At 44.7% G+C, this 20865-nt stretch overlaps 1 protein-coding gene across 1 annotated transcript in view; it reads left to right on the forward strand.

Annotated features, from left to right (window-relative positions):
- Positions 1-20865, forward strand: part of mapkap1 (MAPK associated protein 1) — a 155888-nt gene that overhangs the window by 11945 nt on the left and 123078 nt on the right. Inside the window, 1 exon segment of the mRNA XM_084324727.1 lies at positions 1896-2044. Within this exon segment, the coding sequence (XP_084180853.1) occupies positions 1896-2044 (149 nt within the window).

A 20865-nucleotide genomic window follows, 5' to 3' on the forward strand; every position in this document is an offset into this window, starting at 1 on the left:
CCTTTTCATGTTTCTTCACTGATTAGATTGGATTCAAATGTATTGTCATCACTCATCATACAGCACTCACCTACCTGGAGACGAGATAACAGATGGTGGAGGTAAACTGTACCCTACCCCCCCCCCCCCCCCCCCCCCCCCCCAGTTAGCTGTGGTGTTCCACAAGGAAGCATACTAGGACCGTTACTGTTCCTAATTTATGCAAATTACATGTCGTCAGCTTGTGACTGCAACTTGTTCCTGTTCGCGGACGACTCAGCCCTGCTGGTCTCTGACAAGAACAAGTTACAGGTTGAAAAAACCCTCAGCTCAGAACTAGGCAAAATCTGCATATGGCTCGCTGATAACAAACTATCATTACACATGGGCAAAACAGAGTCCATTCTCTTCGGTTCAAATAACAAACTCAGCAAGACCGACGGCTTCTCAGTTACAGTGGGTGACAATATTGTCACAAGGAAAGATGAAATTACATACCTGGGTTCCATCCTAGAGGCAAATCTTTCCTGTGACAAAATGGCATCCAATGTAATAAAAAAAAGTCAACCAACGAACTCGATTCTTGTACCGGATCTCCTCTCTAGTAAACAAGAATACCCTGAAGACTCTGGCAGGAGCACTCATTCAAGGGTACTACGACTATGCTTGCACTTCATGGTACCAAAGCACCTCAAAGGCGCTAAAAACTAAATTACAAACATCACAAAACAAACTGGTCAGACTACTGCTTGACCTTACCACTCCTAGAACCCACCTCACCCCTGCCCACTTTGACAACCTAGGATGGCTTAGAGTAGACGACAGAGTACAGCAACTTGCAATGGGCCTGGTCTACAAGATACACTATACGACTAAGGTACCCATGTACATGTCAAAATACTTCCCAAAGGTCAGAGAATACCACGACCACAACACCAGAGGGAGCTCCACAAATCATGTTAAACCCAGATTCGGCTCAAACAAGGGACTAAACACGTTTCGCAATTATGCCACATCAATGTGGAACACCCTACCCACAGCTGTAAAGGAATGTGAATCACTACCCACTTTCAAAACCACTCTCAAAGAGCACCTACGGGAGACTGCAATTCGAAACTGGCCCCTGTAAATGTCCAAACCCAACCCCCTCCAATGTACAGTCCCCCCCCCCCCCACCCGCGCCTACCCAACCACCTCCTAATATAATAAAGTTCAATCTGTTCATCTCACTTCAATCATTTTTATTGCAGAACATAGTATTTTCTCAAGCAGACAGATGTAAACACTGTAATATGTGTTGCATGTACCTGACAAACTGAACTGTTTGTATTACAGTCATATTCCAACTTAACTCAATGCACACATGTGTGTGGACTACTGTACTATTACAGGTATTGAAATGAACAATGCAACTTCCTTATACAAATTTATTTTATTATTATTATAATTTTTTTTATAAATAATTAAATATCGATACTTGGCGTCCCTGTATCGATACAGTATCGCCACGCAAAGTATCGCGATACTACTACGTATCGATATTTCCCCCCCACCCTTAGTATCTACAGTTATGTAAAAAGGATTATATGCAGGTATGTACAGACGGATGCTTGTAGATATATATACAGTAAGAGTAAATATATATATATGGTATATACAGCATTATTGTACATGCTATCATACAGAGTTATATGGGTTATATACAGGTGTATAAGTAGGTACAGTATATAGACGAATTAATGAATTATATATATAAATATATATATATATACGGTATACAGGTGTCCTTGTATGGTGGTGCATTAGTCCTACATCAGCAGGTGGATAATTCTTTACAGTCGAATTGTCAGCACAAATTAACTTGATTATAAATCTTTTTTTGTCTGAGTATTGTTTTTGTTTTTTCCCATGCTTAGCGGATGACCTAGGTTCTCTGTTTGAGAAGCGGGACTTCAAAGACAGGCCACGGTCCACTGGTACCAAATCGACCCTCTCCCTGCGGCTGGAGCAGTGTCCCCAGCAGCTCAACAACCCCTTCAATGAGTACTCCAAATTCGACGGCAAGGTCGGTTGTTCCACATTTTGTTCCACTCGTTTCTCCAGTCGTGTGTCAGCCTTGTGGTTCGACAGTATCTGAGACGTTCGATCCTGAGTTCATCCCTTTCATAACCAGCGGGTCACAGATTTAACACAAGATTATTTTACTATGGAGTCAAATCAAAACATATTTGACCTGTGGTTCCAACGTGACAGTGTGGTTTGTAGCGACTGACTTATGAATCCTCTAGGGTTCATTCTGATATCTTCTCTGCTGCAGGCTTTTTGTCTGCTTGTTGTTTTTTTTTTCTTTTTTTTTTCTTTTTTTTTTAGTTACAAGCACTTGTGCAGTAATTCTGAAACTTTGGAGCATCTCGAGGATGTATATTGCAATTTCGGAGCAGCTCCTCATTGCTAATGGCACCGGCAAAACTCTCAGAGGGCTCTGTGACCTTCTTTCTGTCATTCCGCTCTCAGACTCACATGATCCAGAGAAAAGAGCAGGCAGCGAGAATTGTGTGTCGAATAAATGTCAAGAGTGAATTGCTCGGGCCTTTTTTTGCAGGGATTTGTGGGAAAGAGTCAAAGGTCACGGCAAAGTGCCTCCGCAGCTCGCAGACAACCTGGTGGCTCCGATTAAACAAATAGACTTTGAGTCATGCCAAAGATTGTCTCCGCTGATTGAAGTCTAGGCTAAGCCCCCCCCCCCCCCCTTGTTATATCCCCAATATGAGGAATAATATTTACTTTACAGATTGTTTTTTTTAATGATTCGCAGCTCCTATCACTTGTCTCTGGCCCTGGACGTACGCTAAAGGCCTTTGCTGTGTGTTGGCACAGCATTAACGACATATGATCCACAAAATCCTGAATGACTATTTCCGGCTTCAGTGATATATGTCCCATTTTGCTGTACCTATTTCAGACACAATTAGTGCAAATGTGCTGACCTGACAATTCCAGCAACCTGTGCAGGGGGGCAGGGGTACGACAGCGGAGGTGCATAGAATCGGTGTGGCTAATCTGTTGTGGTATTCCACTATACAGTATATATATTAGGGATGGGCATCTGTAATCCATTACTCGAGTACTTGCCATTTCAACTGAACTCGGGTGTTTTTTGAGGGTGCTTGATTTGTTTTAGTTTTTATTAAAAAAAAATTATCACAAAGTGATTGTTTGTGCCACTGATACAGAAATCTCGCTCTGAAATCCCGCGAGGCATGAGTTGTTGCAGGAAGACAACACTGGTCAGCTGTAGAGCATGAGAGCGTACTGTGAAAACTTTGTTGTGTTGAAAGCTAGCTTAGCGTTATCTAAAAGATAAAAACTGCGGTTCACGTTTGTGCATTTCCAAATTGTGCCAACAACCTGTTGCGTTCATAGACTTATTTTTTTGTATCCACTTTTTCTCCTCCTTTTTAATTTTTTTTCTCCCATCCCAATTTAGCCGTGCCAATTCTCCCCTCCCCTGTCTTGATCGTTGCTTGCATGTGCCCCCCACTGGCCGGTTGTAGGGAGGATAGAAGCCCATCACATGTCCCCTCCGATACATGTGGAGGCAGCCAGTCACATCTTTTCACCTTCACCTGCCAGCGCGGACTCTCATTGGCGAGGAGTAACGTGTAGGAGGCTCACACTGCCCCCGACATTTTCCTGACTTTGCTGTGCAGGCGCCCCAACCGACCTGTAGGAGTCGCTGTTCACAACGACCAGACTACCACCCATCGACTTCCCTCCCGCTAACTCTGCCAATTGAGTCAGTATGACGGCCGGCCCAAGCCGGAGGCAACGCCGACAGCCGGATTCGATACCGGTGTCTCTTGCGTTGGTGACGAGCGCAATGTCCGCTGCGCCACCCAGCCGCCCGTTCATAGACTATTATTGATACGGAAATGCCGCTCCATGAGAGAGACCTGTTGCAGACAGAGTGGAGGTAATACATTTATTACAAACGGTAACAGACTGTTTTGACTGACGAACGATGTGCGTTAAGCATCGGGTATATTTTTGTGCATTGTTATGTCTGTGTAGACGAGACATAATAAAATCTGTAGTTTGTGTGCGACTCTGCACAATATGTCGTTAATGCTTCCGCCATGCGCTTTAAGATGGGTTCTATAAATGTATTTCCCTGAACTATTACTCGAGCACTACTCGACTAATTCACGCGAGTACTCGTTCTGGGAAAACATTACTCGTGCCCATCCCTAATATATATATCTTAGAAACGGAGCCTTGCTTAAAGACATGCCCCATCCCTCCCCAGTCTTCTCAGCAGCTGGACCGCGCAGGCTCTGCTGGAAGAGTGTCAAGTTCACACTTCTACTTTTCGGAAGATGAGCACTTAATGCAGTTTGCATTCATTTGGATCAAGGCCTGCGCTGCGCGGGAGGAGGGGATGGGGGGGGGGGGGGGGGAGAAGCGACATCGCTGGCAGATAAAGATTCATTGCGGCGGTTTGATTTAAGACTGGAGTAATGAGAGGCGTCCATGTGCACAGGCAGATGTTTACACAGAGCCTTCTCCTCGCCCGCCTCTGACAGCAGTTAAAAAGTACAGTCGCCGTAATCGAATCTCGCGGCGGGTCCGCATCAAGGAGGAGGACACAGATCAAATTAAACTGCGTTTTAAGATAAATGTGCAGACAGGTAGAGCACAGAGCGATGGAACAACCCCCCCCCCCCTCCCCTTTCTACCTTTCTTCTTTATCCCATTCTTAGCATTTCCTTGAGGTTCTCAAAATGTTTACCCAGGAAGTCTTTCCTCCCTGTATCCATTATGTGATTATTTCTCTGCTTCCCTGAAGCTCTGCCCTCGCGGGGTGAGTGTTTCCTCCCTTCCCGGTGGCATCCTGCTTCTTCCCTTTGACTTTTTAAGGGACGATAACTCTCTGAAAGGCGAGCGAACGAGGGAAAGACGTGCGGAGGAGAGATCATTAAGGCTCATCTGCATGTTCAGGGCCATCTCAGGAAATCACTGAGGTACACACGCTGTTCAGTTGTTCAGAAATAACGCTCTCCGTTTGTAAGCCGTCTCACGGGGGGCGGGGGAGTGACGGAGTAATGGCCTGAAGCGCTACGGCGGCGTTCTAGCGCTCAGGATGAGAAGTTGAAACGTACTTAGGTGTTTCCCTAATCATATTTATCACCCGCACACAATTGACGAGATGTTAAACATAGTTACACGCAATATTATTTATGAAGGAAATCATGCCGTATACAAATGGAGAGACAAGCTGATATAATGTCTTCAGAAAAGAAGGCTTTGTGTCGATGTGATATTTATTTGCACAGTCAGGAATGGGTTAGTCTGTCGATTTTAGTCGACGCCGTGAACGACGCCAAGCGAATCTGAATGAAGTCGCGTCTCTTTATTCGTGCTGGAAGTCGATGTTTAAATGGGACATGCTGTGTAGGCGATTGGCTTCACTCCTCATAAAGCAGTGGTTTTCCATCTGATGCAGTGGTGGAAGTAGTGAACAAATTATTTTGTGAAAGAATTAGAAATAAAAGAAATGTATTCCCCCGATAGAAGGGCTTAAATTTTAAGATATCCATCTTGGACCCACACAAAGGTATGTTATTTTTTTACAATACCATTGGCAATTATATTTGACTTTTTATTTATTTTTAATCTACTGTATTATATGTTTAAATATTTTTTTTATAAAATGCTAACCAGTTAACCATTCAATATGCTACTCAGGTAAAAGTATTGGAAGTATGTGCTATTAAATCTACATATCTATTCTCCTGTGGTCCTTTTCTTGTTTTTGTTTATCATTTTAATGAACTATTGTTTTACGTGATCTTCTCTTTTGCGTGTCTTTTAGTTTCTTGAAAAGGGCTTCTTAAATATAATAATAATAACTTTATTTGTATAGCACTTTTCATACAGAAGTTGCAGTTCAAAGTGTGTATAATGTATTATTATTATTATTATTATTATTATTATTATTATTATTATTATTATTATTATTATTATTATTATTATTATTATTATTATTATTATAAAAGCAGCAACTTTCTACCCAGTTTTAAGTACCTCGGAGTCCACATATCCGAGGACTTGACATGGACCACACACATTGACAGTGTAGTGAAGAAGGCACGACAATGCCTCTACTTCCTTAGGCGCCTAAGGAGGTTCAACGTGAGTCAGGAGATCCTTAAGAACTTCTACTCATGCACAATAGAGAGCATCCTGACAGGCAATATCACCTCCTGGTTTGGGAATAGCACCGCACAAGACCGCAGGAGACTACAGAGAGTGGCCCGCTCAGCCGAACGCACAATTGGAGGGGGGCTTCCCACTCTCCAAGACATTTACAACAAGCGTTGCATGGGCAAGGCTAAGAGAATAATCAAAGACTCTAGTCACCCAAACAACTGCCTCTTTGAACTGCTGCAGTCAGGCAAGCGATACCGGAGTCTCATGGCAAGCACAGAGAGACTCAGAAGGAGCTTCTATCCCCAGGCCATCAGGATGCTCAATGACGCTCAATGACAATCAATGAAAATAACACTATGTAACAAACCATCAAATACACTCACAGCACACACATCCACACGTACACACTCACTTTAATAAACAACTCACTGTAGCACCCACTTGACCCACTTTAGACACTTAACACACTTTATATTTATTGGTATATCTGTATATTTTACCTCATTGCACCTCACCACCACAAGGTGGCACCACAAGCTAAGCTAAGTTATACCTCATCACATTGTACTGTATTGTACTGTATCGGAACTCTGTTACCTTTCTCTACTTGCACTGTATATTGTATTGTATATATGTATATTGAACATTTTGTTTTGTTTACACTTGTTTACGTTCTTGACTTTCTATTCTATACTTATATTATACTTTTTATACTTATCCTTTTATATAGCACACTCTCAGGAGCAAAACGGAAAGAAACATTTCATATAAAAGTATCCTGTATTTCTATATGACAGCTAATAAAGAAACTTGAAACTTGAAAACTTGATCATGCGCCATATATACCTGTACCTGCATATAATCCCTTTTACACATCTGTAGATACTATACATATATATATATCTGTACATTATGCATTACCTACTCTTTACTAGTTATGCTGCTGGCCAGTATGACTTACTACCTTAGTGTCTTTATACCTGTATCACTGTACATATTAATACTACAACTCTGTACATGCATCTGATTACCCAGTATTACTAATTTATATATTTTATAGTCAAGTCAAGAGTTTTATTTGTCACGGCATACAAGTATACAGTGAAATGCGGGGGGTTTTGCCCGCAACGATTGTGCATAATACAATAATACAATAATAAGAATCCGACATTTGTGCAATAATACAAGTAATCAAAGTAGGGCATATCAGGTATATGTACATGAGTTTTACAACAGCATGGTAAGACATGCTAGGTCCTGTGGTAGTGCAATACACTGTTAGCTACGGACGAGGCACTGGGTCTTTATGTACACTGCTATACAATGCTATATTATACAATCTCAAGTTATACTATACTATTTTTTAAAGTGACCTTTCATTTTGTAAAGTGACCATAAGTGTGAGCGTGTGCAACATGAGTGTGTGTGTGCTCATGTGACTGCTAGTGTGTGAGCGTGTACAGTGTGTGTGTTGTGTGTGTGCTCATGTGTGCTTGTGTGTGGAGAGTTCAGTGTTCAAGGCTCTGATGGCCTGGGGGAAGAAGCTGATGTCCTAGTTGCTGGTGTTCGCAGGTGTTTGCCTGACCGCAGCAGCTTGAACAGGCTGTTGTTGGGGTGGTGGGGGTCTTTCATTATTCTGCAGGCTCTGGATTTGCACCTCTTGTTATATAGGACCTGCAGGGGTGGTAGTGCAATACCCGTAGTACGCTCAGCTGAGCGTACCACTCTCTGTAGGGCCTTCTTGTCCTGTGCCGTGCTGTTTCCATACCAGGCAGTGATGTTTTTCAGTCAAGATGCTCTCTACAGCTCCGGAGTAGAAGGACTGGAGTATCTTCCCCGATACTCTGAACTTCCTTAACTGTCTCAGGTGGTAGAGGCGCTGCTTCGCCTTTTTTACGACTGAGTCTATGTGTGTTGTCCATGTCAGATCCTCTGAGATGTGGACCCCCAGGTACTTGAAGCTGCTCACCCTGTCCACGGTAGCCCCGTTTATCCTCAGTGGTGTGTGTGTCCCCTGCTGTTTTCTCCTAAAATCCACGATCAGCTCCTTGGTTTTACCTATGTTCAGGAGCAGGCTGTTGTCCTGGCACCAGCGTTCCAGTACCTCAACCTCCTCCCGGTAGGCCTTCTCGTCGTTGTCAGAGATCAGCCCCACCACACTGTGTCGTCCGCAAACTTCACTATGGACTTGCATCCAACCCAGTTTAATCACCTGTACATTGTATATTACTATTGCACCTTACTGTTACATTTGCACTCTGGATGCCAAACTTATTTTCGTTGTACTGTACTTGTGCTGACAATAAATTTGAATCTAATCGAATACACTACTTCATCGCAACCAGCCATAGTTCTCCCGCCAACAAATTCCTCTAACAGGAGTTCATAAAATACCACGTGGGGGTCAACCCCCCCCCCCCCTCCGAAAAACAACTATATAACAACCGAAGTTCATTGGGATTTAACCGTAGTGCCAAACAGCGGGACCATGGCATATGGAAAGAGGACCCCACAGGGTTTGTAAGAGAACCCGGCACTTAAGTCTGTCACTTTCGGCAGAGGGCCCTCCAAGTATCTCTCGCCTGCGGCGTTAATCATACGTTGTCATCGGCTGGAGGGCGGCAGGGCGACGTTCGGAGGCACCAAGCCAAAAGCCTCACAAGTCAGACGAGGGGAATTTATCCACTCATTACTTAAGAGCGCTGATGCTCCTTTTAATGAAGGCATGCAATTAAGCTGCTTGTTGGGACGCCGTGCAAGGATGGCAGCCCCGTTCCCAGCTCTCGCTCTGTGGTGTTGGGGGGGGCGGGCGGGCGGGGGTGGTTGAGCGTTGTAATTGTGGAAAGTTTACTTGCCGTATTGTCTATCAGCATTGCTTCTTGTCTTAAGAGTTTTTCACTTTCAAAGGCAGTATTTTGAACAAATGTGGAGCAAACTCATTTTGTTTTGGCTCTTTCCTTTTCCTTTACAGCTCTTTATCACAGCTGGTCACGTCATCCAACTGCCTTTCCTCGTATGACTTCGACAAGCATTCGCCAAGCAAAGACGCATTGATGCACCATTTATGTTTCTCTCAATTATTTACATATTTTCACGTTGTTATGGACATTTAACCCTTTCACTACCATGCTACCAAATGGTTAACCCTTTCACTGTGACAATACAGAAGTTTTTTTTTATTTTTTATTATCTTTTCCCCCCTCTTTTTCCTATTTTTCTCCCACCCCACTGTTAGTCGTTATGCCAATTCCCAACTCCCTTCCTGGTTGTTGCGCACCCCCCCTACTGTTGGTCCGGGAGGCCGGAGACTGTCACATGCTATCCTCCAACACATGCGCAGCCAGCCGGCAGCCAGCCTGGCAGCGCAGATTCTCACTGGGAGAGTGTAACGTGTGGAAGGTCACACTACCTCCCTCCAGATCCTTCCTTCGCTGAGCAGGCGCCCCGACCGAACTGTAGGAGTATTTTTCTGTTTACAATGCCCAGGACCCACCCATCAGCTTTCCCACCCTCTAAAACTGCCAATGGACCTATCTCAAACCCTGCCCTCTTTTCTTGATCCTCCAATCACAACTGTCGCTTACCTCGGACAAACTTTGTTATATAGGTCTATTGTATTAGTACGGACGACCAGCCAAACTGAAAACAATGTGGAGAGCTGGATTCGAACACGCGAACCCAGCGTCTCTAGCATTGGTGGTGAGTGCCTTGCCCACTGCACCACCTAGCCGCCCCGACAATACAGAAGGTTAACCCTTTAACTGCCACACGACAAATGGATAACCCTTTCACTACCACACTACAGAAGGTTAACCCTTTCACTACCACACTACAGACGGTTAAGGTAGTGAAAGGGTTAACCTTCTGTAGTGTGGTAGTGAAAGTTTTAAGAGGAACATAGATTTGACGAAAAAAACCATTACATTGGCCATCACCCTCCTCTCAAAATATCTGTATTGGCATACGCCATCCAAAACCCCATATTGGTCCACCACACATTTTTATGTTGTCCAACCTAGATAGCAGATTCTATGCTAGATTTAGCACTATAGACGGGCAACGTAGTTTCCTGTGTACTTAAAACACTGTATGCTCCAAATACAAGTAATGTCTTGAATGGTTTCAATGATAGTGGTGCAAAGAACATTGAACAAAATACAGGTTTCACACTATGACATGGACAATATTGATCTAAATTGACGAATAGCAGACACGAATGCTTCAGTCGCTGCCACGGAACTTGATGCCAAGATCATTATTTAAATGCTTATGCGCCTAATTTATACTCAGACTTCAAAGTGGTTGAAGTTACCACCAAATATGACCACTGAAAGTGCCCGTTTGTGCCAATGAATCTCTCTCTGAAATACTGCGAGGCGTGAGTTGTTGCAGGAACGTGGAGCATGGATAGTACACTTTAACGTTACCGCGAAAAGTTTGTTAGCTTAGCATTATCCAAAAGATAAAAACAGCAGTTCGAGTTTTGTGCATTTCCAAATTGTGCCAAATATGTCGCTGACTTTGCATAGCATTCATAGACAATTGAGTGGAGAGACCACGTTATTGCTGCTGCCGTGCGTTTTTTTTAAGATGCGTTCTAAAAATAGACTTCCCTAAACAATTACTAGCACTACTCGAGTAACTCATGCGAGTACTCGATCTGGGAAAACATTACTCGTGCCCATCCCTAATCATAGAGGCACATGCCCCCCCTGGCTATGACTACTAGTACTACTCCAGCGAGTGAAGGGACAGGAGGACGCAATAAAATAGACAACAGAACGGAGAAAAGGGCCAGTAATTGTATTCAACATCTTCCTTCTGCACAGCTGGAGCCACATTCCCGCTGACATCAGCACCTGTGCACACTGCACATCATCTGCCCCGAGGGTGGAGATGCCCCCCCCCCTTCGAACCCTCAAGACTCGGATAATCAAAGGCCCAGACAGACCCCCTGACACCCCCCCCCCCCCCACCTCTAGGCTTTCCACTCCATCCCCACCCACCTCCATCCCTCACGTCACCATAGCAACCGTCCCAGGGACCCAGGCGCGGGAGGGCGACTATCGGCGTCTAATTAAAGGGATGATTAGTTAAACGTCGTCTGAGGATTTGATGAATCGTCACTGCGGCGGACAGGAGAAACCTATCTATCACTTTTTAACACAACAAAATAGCTGAACCCTTCCCCGGGCTTAATTGATTGGGGCACTTAGAGGAAGTGGCGTGCCCGCTGGATATTTCTCACCGAGTCCAGATCGGAGATACAAACACACACACACACACACAAAAAAACGGCCTTTGACGTAAGCATTCCTGAGCCAAAGCGTTCACCCTGTCCCCCGTTGTAAAATACAAGCAGGTCCATATCTTCAACCCCTCCCCCCTTTTATCTGTCGACATTACAAGCTCATTTGACTGGTTTTAAAGAGGGCTGACATCATGTTGTTATCTTTCTCGCCCCACTCTAAAAGTATCACGCCACCACCCGCCTGCCTGTTGTCTCCCTCTCTCTCCCCCCGGTAAGGACAAATGAGGAAGGGGCTTATACAGCAGCGGGGGCCCCAGTGGAGAGTGTGGAGAACGGGTGCCGTTAGCTCCCCGAGACCCCTGGCTCCCAGCGAGCAGCAGCAGGAAGAAAAAACAACCAGCAGGTTTTGTTAATTGAGAATCTCGCTGTAGCGTTTAGGACTTTCTTTTTTTTAAGATGCCCCTTGTACTCCATATTTCCTGCTTTATGGAGGTGGGGGGGGGGGGGGGGGCTGCTTTAATTGATATCATAAAATATTTGGCTCCAGATTTAGTTGAAATAGCTCATGTTCAAGGTTATTGCCATTTGTATTAGGAATACAATACAAATTATTCTGTTCTTCCTCGTGTACATCCTACGTTACGTTGTGAGAAGAAGTAAAGACGATACTGAAACAAATATCCAGATATTTGTGCAGTACAACAAAAGGAAGTCTGGCATCCAACCAGAGTGCAAATGCAACAGTAAAGTGCAATAGTGATATACAATGTACAGGTCATTAAACTGGATATAAAATATATCAATTAGTACTACTGAGTAATAGTGCTAATCGGATGTATGTGCAGAGTTACAGTAGATCATATCTACAGATGTGAAAAAGGATTATATGCAGGTATGTACAGACGGGCGTGGATATATATATATACGGTAAGATACATTCAGCACTATTGTACATGCTATCATACATAGTTATTATGGGTAGACTAGTTTGAGGTAGGTAGTTATGATTATTATGATTACTATGATTACAGTGTAGGCAGGCAGACGGTGAAGGCAGTAGGCAGGTATGAATTGAGTTAAAAGTTTGTACAGTATGGGTAACAGCCTAGGGCAGTGTTTCTCAAAGTGGGGGGGGCGCTCCCCCCAGGGGGGGGCGCAGAGGCATGACAGGAGGGGCCTTGAGATTAAAAAAATACAAATAAAAAATAAAAATGTGGATTACAGAAAATTATCACTAAAGTGCTATCTGTTGCAGCTGCACTGTTCTCCATGAAAATACCATATTTGGATAAGGTTGACCATTTCTCAAAATCTGAAAATCATTATTTAATAAAACACAGAAAAGGATCACCAAGTTACTCTCGATAAAAAAAAACTTTACAGACAACATTGAGACAAAGCTTCCTGACACATCTCCATCCAAACTCTTGGAAGAACTCATTGAAATCTCATCTGATACCACCTGGAGAGCTAGTTTCAGAGTGTGGTGCTGAGTACCAAGTATCTCATGATGCAGCAGTTAAGGTGTTGATACCATTCAGCACCACATATGTGTGTGAAGCTGGCTTTTCATCCATGACTGCTCTGAAAACAAAATATAGGGCCAAGTTGAGCCTTGAGGATGACATGCGTGTTGCCTTGTCAAAGACTGACAGCAATAAAGACTGTTTGCTTATTTCCTATGTTCGCTTTGTAAATTCCCAGTCACTGAGTGAAGATCTGCTGTTTTGCAAATATGTCAAAAACAGAGCGACAGCTGATGAGCTCTTCAAAATTATTGACAGTTACCTGACAGAACATGGACTGAAATGGGAGAACTGTGTGGGCTTTTGCTCTGACGGTGCGCAGGCCATGGCAGGGAAAAGGAGGGGGCTACAGGCGCTCATCAAGGGGGTCTCGCCAAACGCGCAATGGACGCACTGTAAATTCACAGAGAGGCGCCAGCGTCAAGACAGCTTAGCCCTGAACTGAATGAGGTTTTGACAGAAGTTATAAACGTGGTAAATTTCATCAAAACCCGAGCCCTGAAAGCGCGCCTGTTCTCTGCGCTGTGTGAGGAGATGGGAGCTGACCATTCTGCAGTGCTGTTTCACAGCGAGGCAAGGTGGCTCTCGCGAGGGAAGGTGTTGTCAATTTGAAAGGTCACGATATTGGTGTTATTTCAATACATTTAAACATGGCCCATTTCATGACTATTTTGTTGGGGCGAGGGGGGGGCGGGAGCCCAAGATATTTTGGTTCCTCCAAAGGGGGGCCTGACAGAAAAAGTTTGAGAAGCACTGGCCTAGGGTATAGGCAATGGAGTCAGAGATCAGAGTTTGTATGGTATGGGTGGCTGTCATCATGGTAACAGAGTTCAGAGTATTGTTAGGAACCTGAAAGATATGTTGCCTCATATTGGAGCTGTGCAGCTCTGGAGCTGGAGGCTGGCTGCTTGCTTAGCCTCTTCATGATTTGTGTTGTTGTTGTAATGCAGTGCTTCATCAAAAGCAGGGGGCAGTCGGGACGAGAGGAGCAGGAGAGTGCATGTACCACTCACACCTAGCAGAGAGCTGAGAGCTTCTCACACCAAGCAGAGAGCTGAGAGCTGCTCACACCAAGCAGAGAGCTGCTCACACCAAGCAGAGAGCTGCTCACACCAAGCAGAGAGCTGCTCACACCAAGCAGAGAGCTGCTCACACCAAGCAGAGAGCTGTTCACACCAAGCAGAGAGCTGCTCACACCAAGCAGAGAGCTGTTCACACCAAGCAGAGAGCTGCTCACACCAAGCAGAGAGCTGTTCACACCAAGCAGAGAGCTGCTCACACCAAGCAGAGAGCTGCTCACACCAAGCAGAGAGCAGAGAGCTGCTCACACCAAGCAGAGAGCTGCTGCTCACACCAAGCAGAGAGCAGAGAGCTGCTCACACCAAGCAGAGAGCTGCTCACACCAAGCAGAGAGCTGCTCACACCAAGCAGAGAGCTGCTGCTCACACCAAGCAGAGAGCAGAGAGCTGCTCACACCAAGCAGAGAGCTGCTCACACCAAGCAGAGAGCTGCTCACACCAAGCAGAGAGCAGCTCACACCAAGCAGAGAGCTGTTCACACCAAGCAGAGAGCAGCTCACACCAAGCAGAGAGCTGCTCACACCAAGCAGAGAGCTGCTCACACCAAGCAGAGAGCTGTTCACACCAAGCAGAGAGCAGAGAGCTGCTCACACCAAGCAGAGAGCTGTTCACACCAAGCAGAGAGCTGAGAGCTGCTCACACCAAGCAGAGAGCTGCTCACACCAAGCAGAGAGCTGCTCACACCAAGCAGAGAGCTGCTCACACCAAGCAGAGAGCTGCTCACACCAAGCAGGGAGCTGCTCACACCAAGCAGAGAGCTGCTGCTCACACCAAGCAGAGAGCTGCTCACACCAAGCAGAGAGCTGCTCACACCAAGCAGAGAGCTGTTCACACCAAGCAGAGAGCTGCTCACACCAAGCAGAGAGCTGAGAGATGTTCACACCAAGCAGAGAGCAGAGAGATGTTCACACCAAGCAGAGAGCTGCTCACACCAAGCAGAGAGCAGAGAGATGTTCACACCAAGCAGAGAGCAGAGAGCTGCTCACACCAAGCAGAGAGCTGCTCACACCAAGCAGAGAGCTGTTCACACCAAGCAGGGAGCTGTTCACACCAAGCAGAGAGCTGCTCACACCAAGCAGAGAGCTGCTCACACCAAGCAGAGAGCTGCTCACACCAAGCAGAGAGCTGCTCACACCAAGCAGGGAGCTGCTCACACCAAGCAGAGAGCTGCTCACACCAAGCAGAGAGCTGCTCACACCAAGCAGAGAGCTGTTCACACCAAGCAGAGAGCTGCTCACACCAAGCAGAGAGCTGCTCACACCAAGCAGAGAGCTGCTCACACCAAGCAGAGAGCAGAGAGATGTTCACACCAAGCAGAGAGCTGCTCACACCAAGCAGAGAGCTGCTCACACCAAGCAGAGAGCTACTCACACCAAGCAGAGAGCTGTTCACACCAAGCAGAGAGCTGTTCACACCAAGCAGAGAGCTGCTCACACCAAGCAGAGAGCTGTTCACACCAAGCAGAGAGCAGAGAGATGTTCACACCAAGCAGAGAGCTGCTCACACCAAGCAGAGAGCTGCTCACACCAAGCAGGGAGCTGCTCACACCAAGCAGAGAGCTGCTCACACCAAGCAGGGAGCTGCTCACACCAAGCAGAGAGCTGCTCACACCAAGCAGAGAGCTGTTCACACCAAGCAGAGAGCTGCTCACACCAAGCAGGGAGCTGCTCACACCAAGCAGAGAGCTGCTCACACCAAGCAGAGAGCTGAGAGCTGCTCACACCAAGCAGAGAGCTGCTCACACCAAGCAGAGAGCTGCTCACACCAAGCAGAGAGCTGCTCACACCAAGCAGAGAGCTATTCACATCAAGCAGAGAGCACACACACACACACACACACACACACACACACACACACACACACACACACACACACACACACACACACACACACACACACACACACATGACAGTGCCAAGGGTTCCTCTCCTGCCAGCTGCCCTGTGGCCACTGAAGCCCCGGAAAACATCTGGGCCTCGCTTGACCGGGGAGCCAGGGAGAGAGAGGGGAGCTCGGGAGAGAGATGGGAGGGGAGAGCGAGAGAGGAGAACAGCGTTTTCGGGGTCCAAACGACTTTATAATTCGGCTCACAGTCAATCGAAACGCTTGATGCATCATTATTCGCGGGTCAGTGGGATAGCGGCTGCAACGAAAGGCTTTCTGGCATGATTAAAAAACAATGAATGCGTCATTTAAGAAATTGCCGCTGTCAACGAGAAGCACAAGGCGTGTACGAAAGCCATTATGTGAAGGATCTAATGAAACGGTCTGCTTTTACCCCAAAAAGTTAAAATTTAATTATATATTAGTAATTTAATAAATAACCAGTGTGATCCATTAAATACAGCTCAGTTCTGAGAGATCCCCTCTCTAGATACCAGCAGGGTATTATATCCTTTTCCCTCTCTCTGTGTGTGTGTGTTGTGTTGTGTTGTGTTGTGTGTGCGCGCGCGTGCGTGCATGTGTTTATTACGAACTGATTTCTGGCCCTGGCGTAATGCAGTGCTCCATTAAAATTAGAAAACGAGAGCCTCTCAGATTCCCAGCTTTGATTGCATGTGGAAATGATCGACAAATGGAACAAAGCTTAGAAAGCGTTTTCAGCAGTATCACTTTTCAGGAGGCCTAATCACTCGGTGCTCTATACTGCACCGGCTCTTGGACTTCAAAAGTTGTTTTTAATTTGATTTACTCCCATCATTACGATAGCCGCTTAAAACAAAAGCAGCCGATAATGGAGAACAGGGGAATTAAGATGCAAGTGCCCGATGATCCTTTTACGGCTTTTGAATAAAATAATAGACATTTCTGGGTATTACGTTTTAAGAGTATTGCTCATTAATTCTTTTACAGCCACTTCTGCTCATCTTTACTGATAATTCTGGACGGCACCATCTATTATGCTAAATTACGTTGTTAAACATGTCCTGTATTTGTCAAATAAGATGTAGAGGGTTTGGTTAACATAAAGGAAGCGCATGCATAATGTCCTGTTAAAGCACAAGGCTGGTGTAGAGTCACTCTCCCTCTATCACCCCTTCCGGGGTACAATCTCACATTATGAGATTAAAACTTTTGTCTTTTCTCATATTTTTATATTCAGAGTAATTATATAGTTTACACTGTTTATTTTTCTCATATCTTTATATTGAGAAAATGTTATTGCCTCTATATATGTCTTAGGGGAATCAATAAAGGAATTATCTTATCGTCATTTTGAAAACGGAATAGGGGTGTCGGGATTCTTCCGGTTGAGATACCTTGGTGTAAACAAATGAGACCATTGCAGAAACAACTGGTAGCCTAAGGCTGAGGTTAGACTAGTGTATTCCTGGCGTTTTTTTATACGTTTTTGACGACGTATGATGTCCTATCTACACAGAAACGCGTATTTTGGCGTTTTTTTGTGGATACGGCTGAAACGCAAAATTGTGTTTGCGTTTGGAGATACGCAAAAAAACGAGTCGACAAACAGCGTGTAGTCAGCAGCACGCTAGCCGTTGTTGCGAAAACGCCCATGCGCAGTAGATACCATCTGCGTGCCCTTCCGGTGACAGCAGAGTGTGTGTGTGTGTGTGTGTGTGTCTGGGACAGAGCTCCGTGTCCCAAATAGCTTCAGCTACCATGTGTTGTCAAGTTATTGTTATAAGGACCCCAGTCCAAGCTACAACAGTCTGCATTCCCTTAACAATTGTTTGTATTGAGCCGTATTGTATTGTACCCATATGCAATATGTTAAATAAAGTTTACATCCATTCATTCTGCTAGCATTACCGATGGCATGAGCAGCTGGCTAACGTGAGCTATCAGGATTCAGACCCTGTTAGCTCAGAGTTCCTCTTTCAACTTAAGAAGCATTAAACAAAATGGCCCAGTCATCTATTCACCTTTGTTTAATACACACAGCGTTGTCTCTAATGTTATCTAACTACTGATAGCTCGCGATATCATCAGTTTTGATGCTGGCTAAGTAGCGTGAGCTAACGGTAGCTTCTAGCCACAATACTCCATTGACGTTAGCATGCAGCTAACAATGCTACAATGCATCCGATCGTTTTTTAGCCTAAACTATCCGCTCTTGGTGGTCACTTGTGTTGATGTTAGTTTTGTTTCATCAACAAATGACAGGCAGAACACACAGTGAATGTATCCGTTTTGTTTATTGCACTTTTATTAGGCTTTGCTGAAAAAAGAATTGCTGCATTGAGCAAGATGGTGGCGCGGCATAGGCGCCTGCCTTATTTACATTTTCTTTGCTGGAGCTTCCAGGAAGTGTATTGGCACATTCGTTCTGATTGGTTGAAATTGCCTTCATGTTTGCCACCTACTGCCACCTACTGCTTTGGCAGTGTACTACATCAGTGTGCTCTGGTGACAAAACGAAAAAAAAACGAAAGTGTGACTCGAGGCGCATGACGTCGCGGCGATACGCGGCGATGCGTATAAGAAAACAATACGAAGATGATACGAAAGGTGTAACCTCAGCCTAATTCTCATAAGGCCACATTTCCCATAAACCCTGTTGTTTCCTGTTTAGCCATTGTTTCCGGCATGGAGGATTATTTTGATGAGAGAGGAGAGGGTGAAGAGCCTTGCTTTCAAATGAGTATTTATTTTAGTTGATAAAGCAGGGGTTTCCCATTACCTAGAGACGGGCCATGGCTGTTATCCAGTCTGCTGCAACTAGCCAAACAGTGGTTTAAACAGCCTGAGAATGGGATTATTAACCATATGCCAAGACCTTATTGAGAGATTCCATAATGTCTCAGCAATGTGACGATGTGACAATGTGACGCAGAGATGGTTCTACCGCCATCATAAAGGGGAACGGCCAAAATAATAGATTCAAAATTGTAAAAAAAATAAATAAAGTAACTTAACTTGAGTGTAAACAATCACAAAGCCACCAAGGAAGTATGTATGCTTTTTTGACTATGTACAACACCTTTTCTCTTCTCCCTCAAAAGCAAAAATACCTGAGCATTAGTCCTATCCCTCATTTTCCTCATCTCCTCGGCGGTGGTGGCGAGCGAGCGACCGCTGAGAAGCGGAAGAAAGACGAAACTCTTTTGTTCTCCGTGTCTCTCGTTCCTCTCCTCTCCCTGGCGAGAAAAAAAAAACGGGGCGAAACAAAATCTCCTGGGGTCAAATTAATTTCCAGGGCCGCGGCTTATTGAACCGTGCTGCCACCATGTATTAAATTCAGCCCAGGGTCCTCTCGCACCTTCATCCCCCGCCTCTCTTTACACCTCTTACCTGGCCCCCTGCATCACAAATAGCCTCCTCTTTCATCCCTTGACAGGTGTTGCCGTTTGCCTTGTAGATTTGTCATTGTGCATCATTTCCAGGCCCAGGACCCATTTCTCCCTTTTTAGTTGAATCGCTCTCTCTCTCTCTCCCCTTCCGGTGTACAATCTCATATATTTTTTTTGTATTTTCTCAATTATTTTATTCAGAGTTAATTCTATTGTTTACACTGTTTATTTTTCTCACATTTTTTGTTGATCACCATTTTTCCTTTTTTTGTAATTATTTTAAATTTGTATTATTATATATTTTTTTAAATATAACAATGCTCATCGACAAGACATGGACTTTTGTTTGCACACACGGCTTCATGAGACACACAGTGTACGAAAGGAAAACAAGTCTTTGCTAATAACCCCCGAGCAATATAGACCTCATGTACACGTTACACTTTGTCTCCATGCTTCATGCATCATTTCAATTGCCAAATTTCATTTCAAACCTTTATTTCAACTCGTAAGACACAGAGGTTATCCTCATTTACAGCGACGACAACCTTACAAGACAAGAGAAGACAGTTTATCAGCTATTTCTTACATATAGCAAAAGAAGAAGAACCTTCAGCTTCAGAGTCAGTTGGAGGGCATTCCAGGTGTTGGAAGCATCAAAGGAAAAAGCAGTTTTTCCTAGTTCAGAGCAAACTGGAGGAACCCTAAGAACCAACCAGTCATTTGAACGTGTAAAATAGGTTCCAAGATTCCATTCCAACAGTGTTGTGATGTAAGGTGGAAGTTTACCAATAAGGGCTTTAAAAATAAACAAATACTACTTGATCTATATGACATTTAGAATCGGAATCAGAAACACTTAACTCTCCAAATACAATAAATGGACAGCAATTTGTCTTGGTGACAACGGTGCAGAGATATAATCGACAAATTCCAATGTTCCACAGTTCAACAAACCTGTATAGTACAATGACAACCTCAAAGCCACAGCATGACAGTCGGAGACTAGAGACCTCGCTGCTGTTGGTAAACGAGGATGATGTTTTGGTAGCGGAAGTCTCCTGGGACAGTCTGCATGCAACCAGGCAACGTTTGTGCCTTCAGTTACCTAGTCAAGGACTTTCATCCAGAGCGTCCCTTGAGCTTTACCCATGGGAAGACAGAGGAGCACAATTTACCATATTCACACGATGGCCATTTTGTTTTTGCTCTTATGTCACGCTCAGGATGGGATTCCTTAAAGGGGAACTATTTTACTATTTCTTTCACTATTTGGGCACTTTTACACAATTCATGTGAGTCTATGGAACACCTCTGTAATTCTTTTATTTTTTTTTATTCATTGTTTTGTATTTCTAATCAAGTCCTCAAAAACAGCATTTTTCTACCTCAAGATCTTAAGCCGTTTTGAGCCTGGGCTCCAACCACTGTGTGCAGCTCATCTACCTGATGCCACACAGCCACATTATCATGCAGCGGTGTCTCTCTGACATCACAAATCATCACATTTTCAGATGACTCAGTTCAGTGAGGGTGAATATTGTGAGAGGAGAATTGGAAGAATG

Source organism: Notolepis coatsorum (genome assembly GCF_963971535.1).
Source record: "Notolepis coatsorum genome assembly, chromosome: 11".
In the NCBI taxonomy this organism is placed as follows: Eukaryota; Metazoa; Chordata; class Actinopteri; order Aulopiformes; family Paralepididae; genus Notolepis; species Notolepis coatsorum.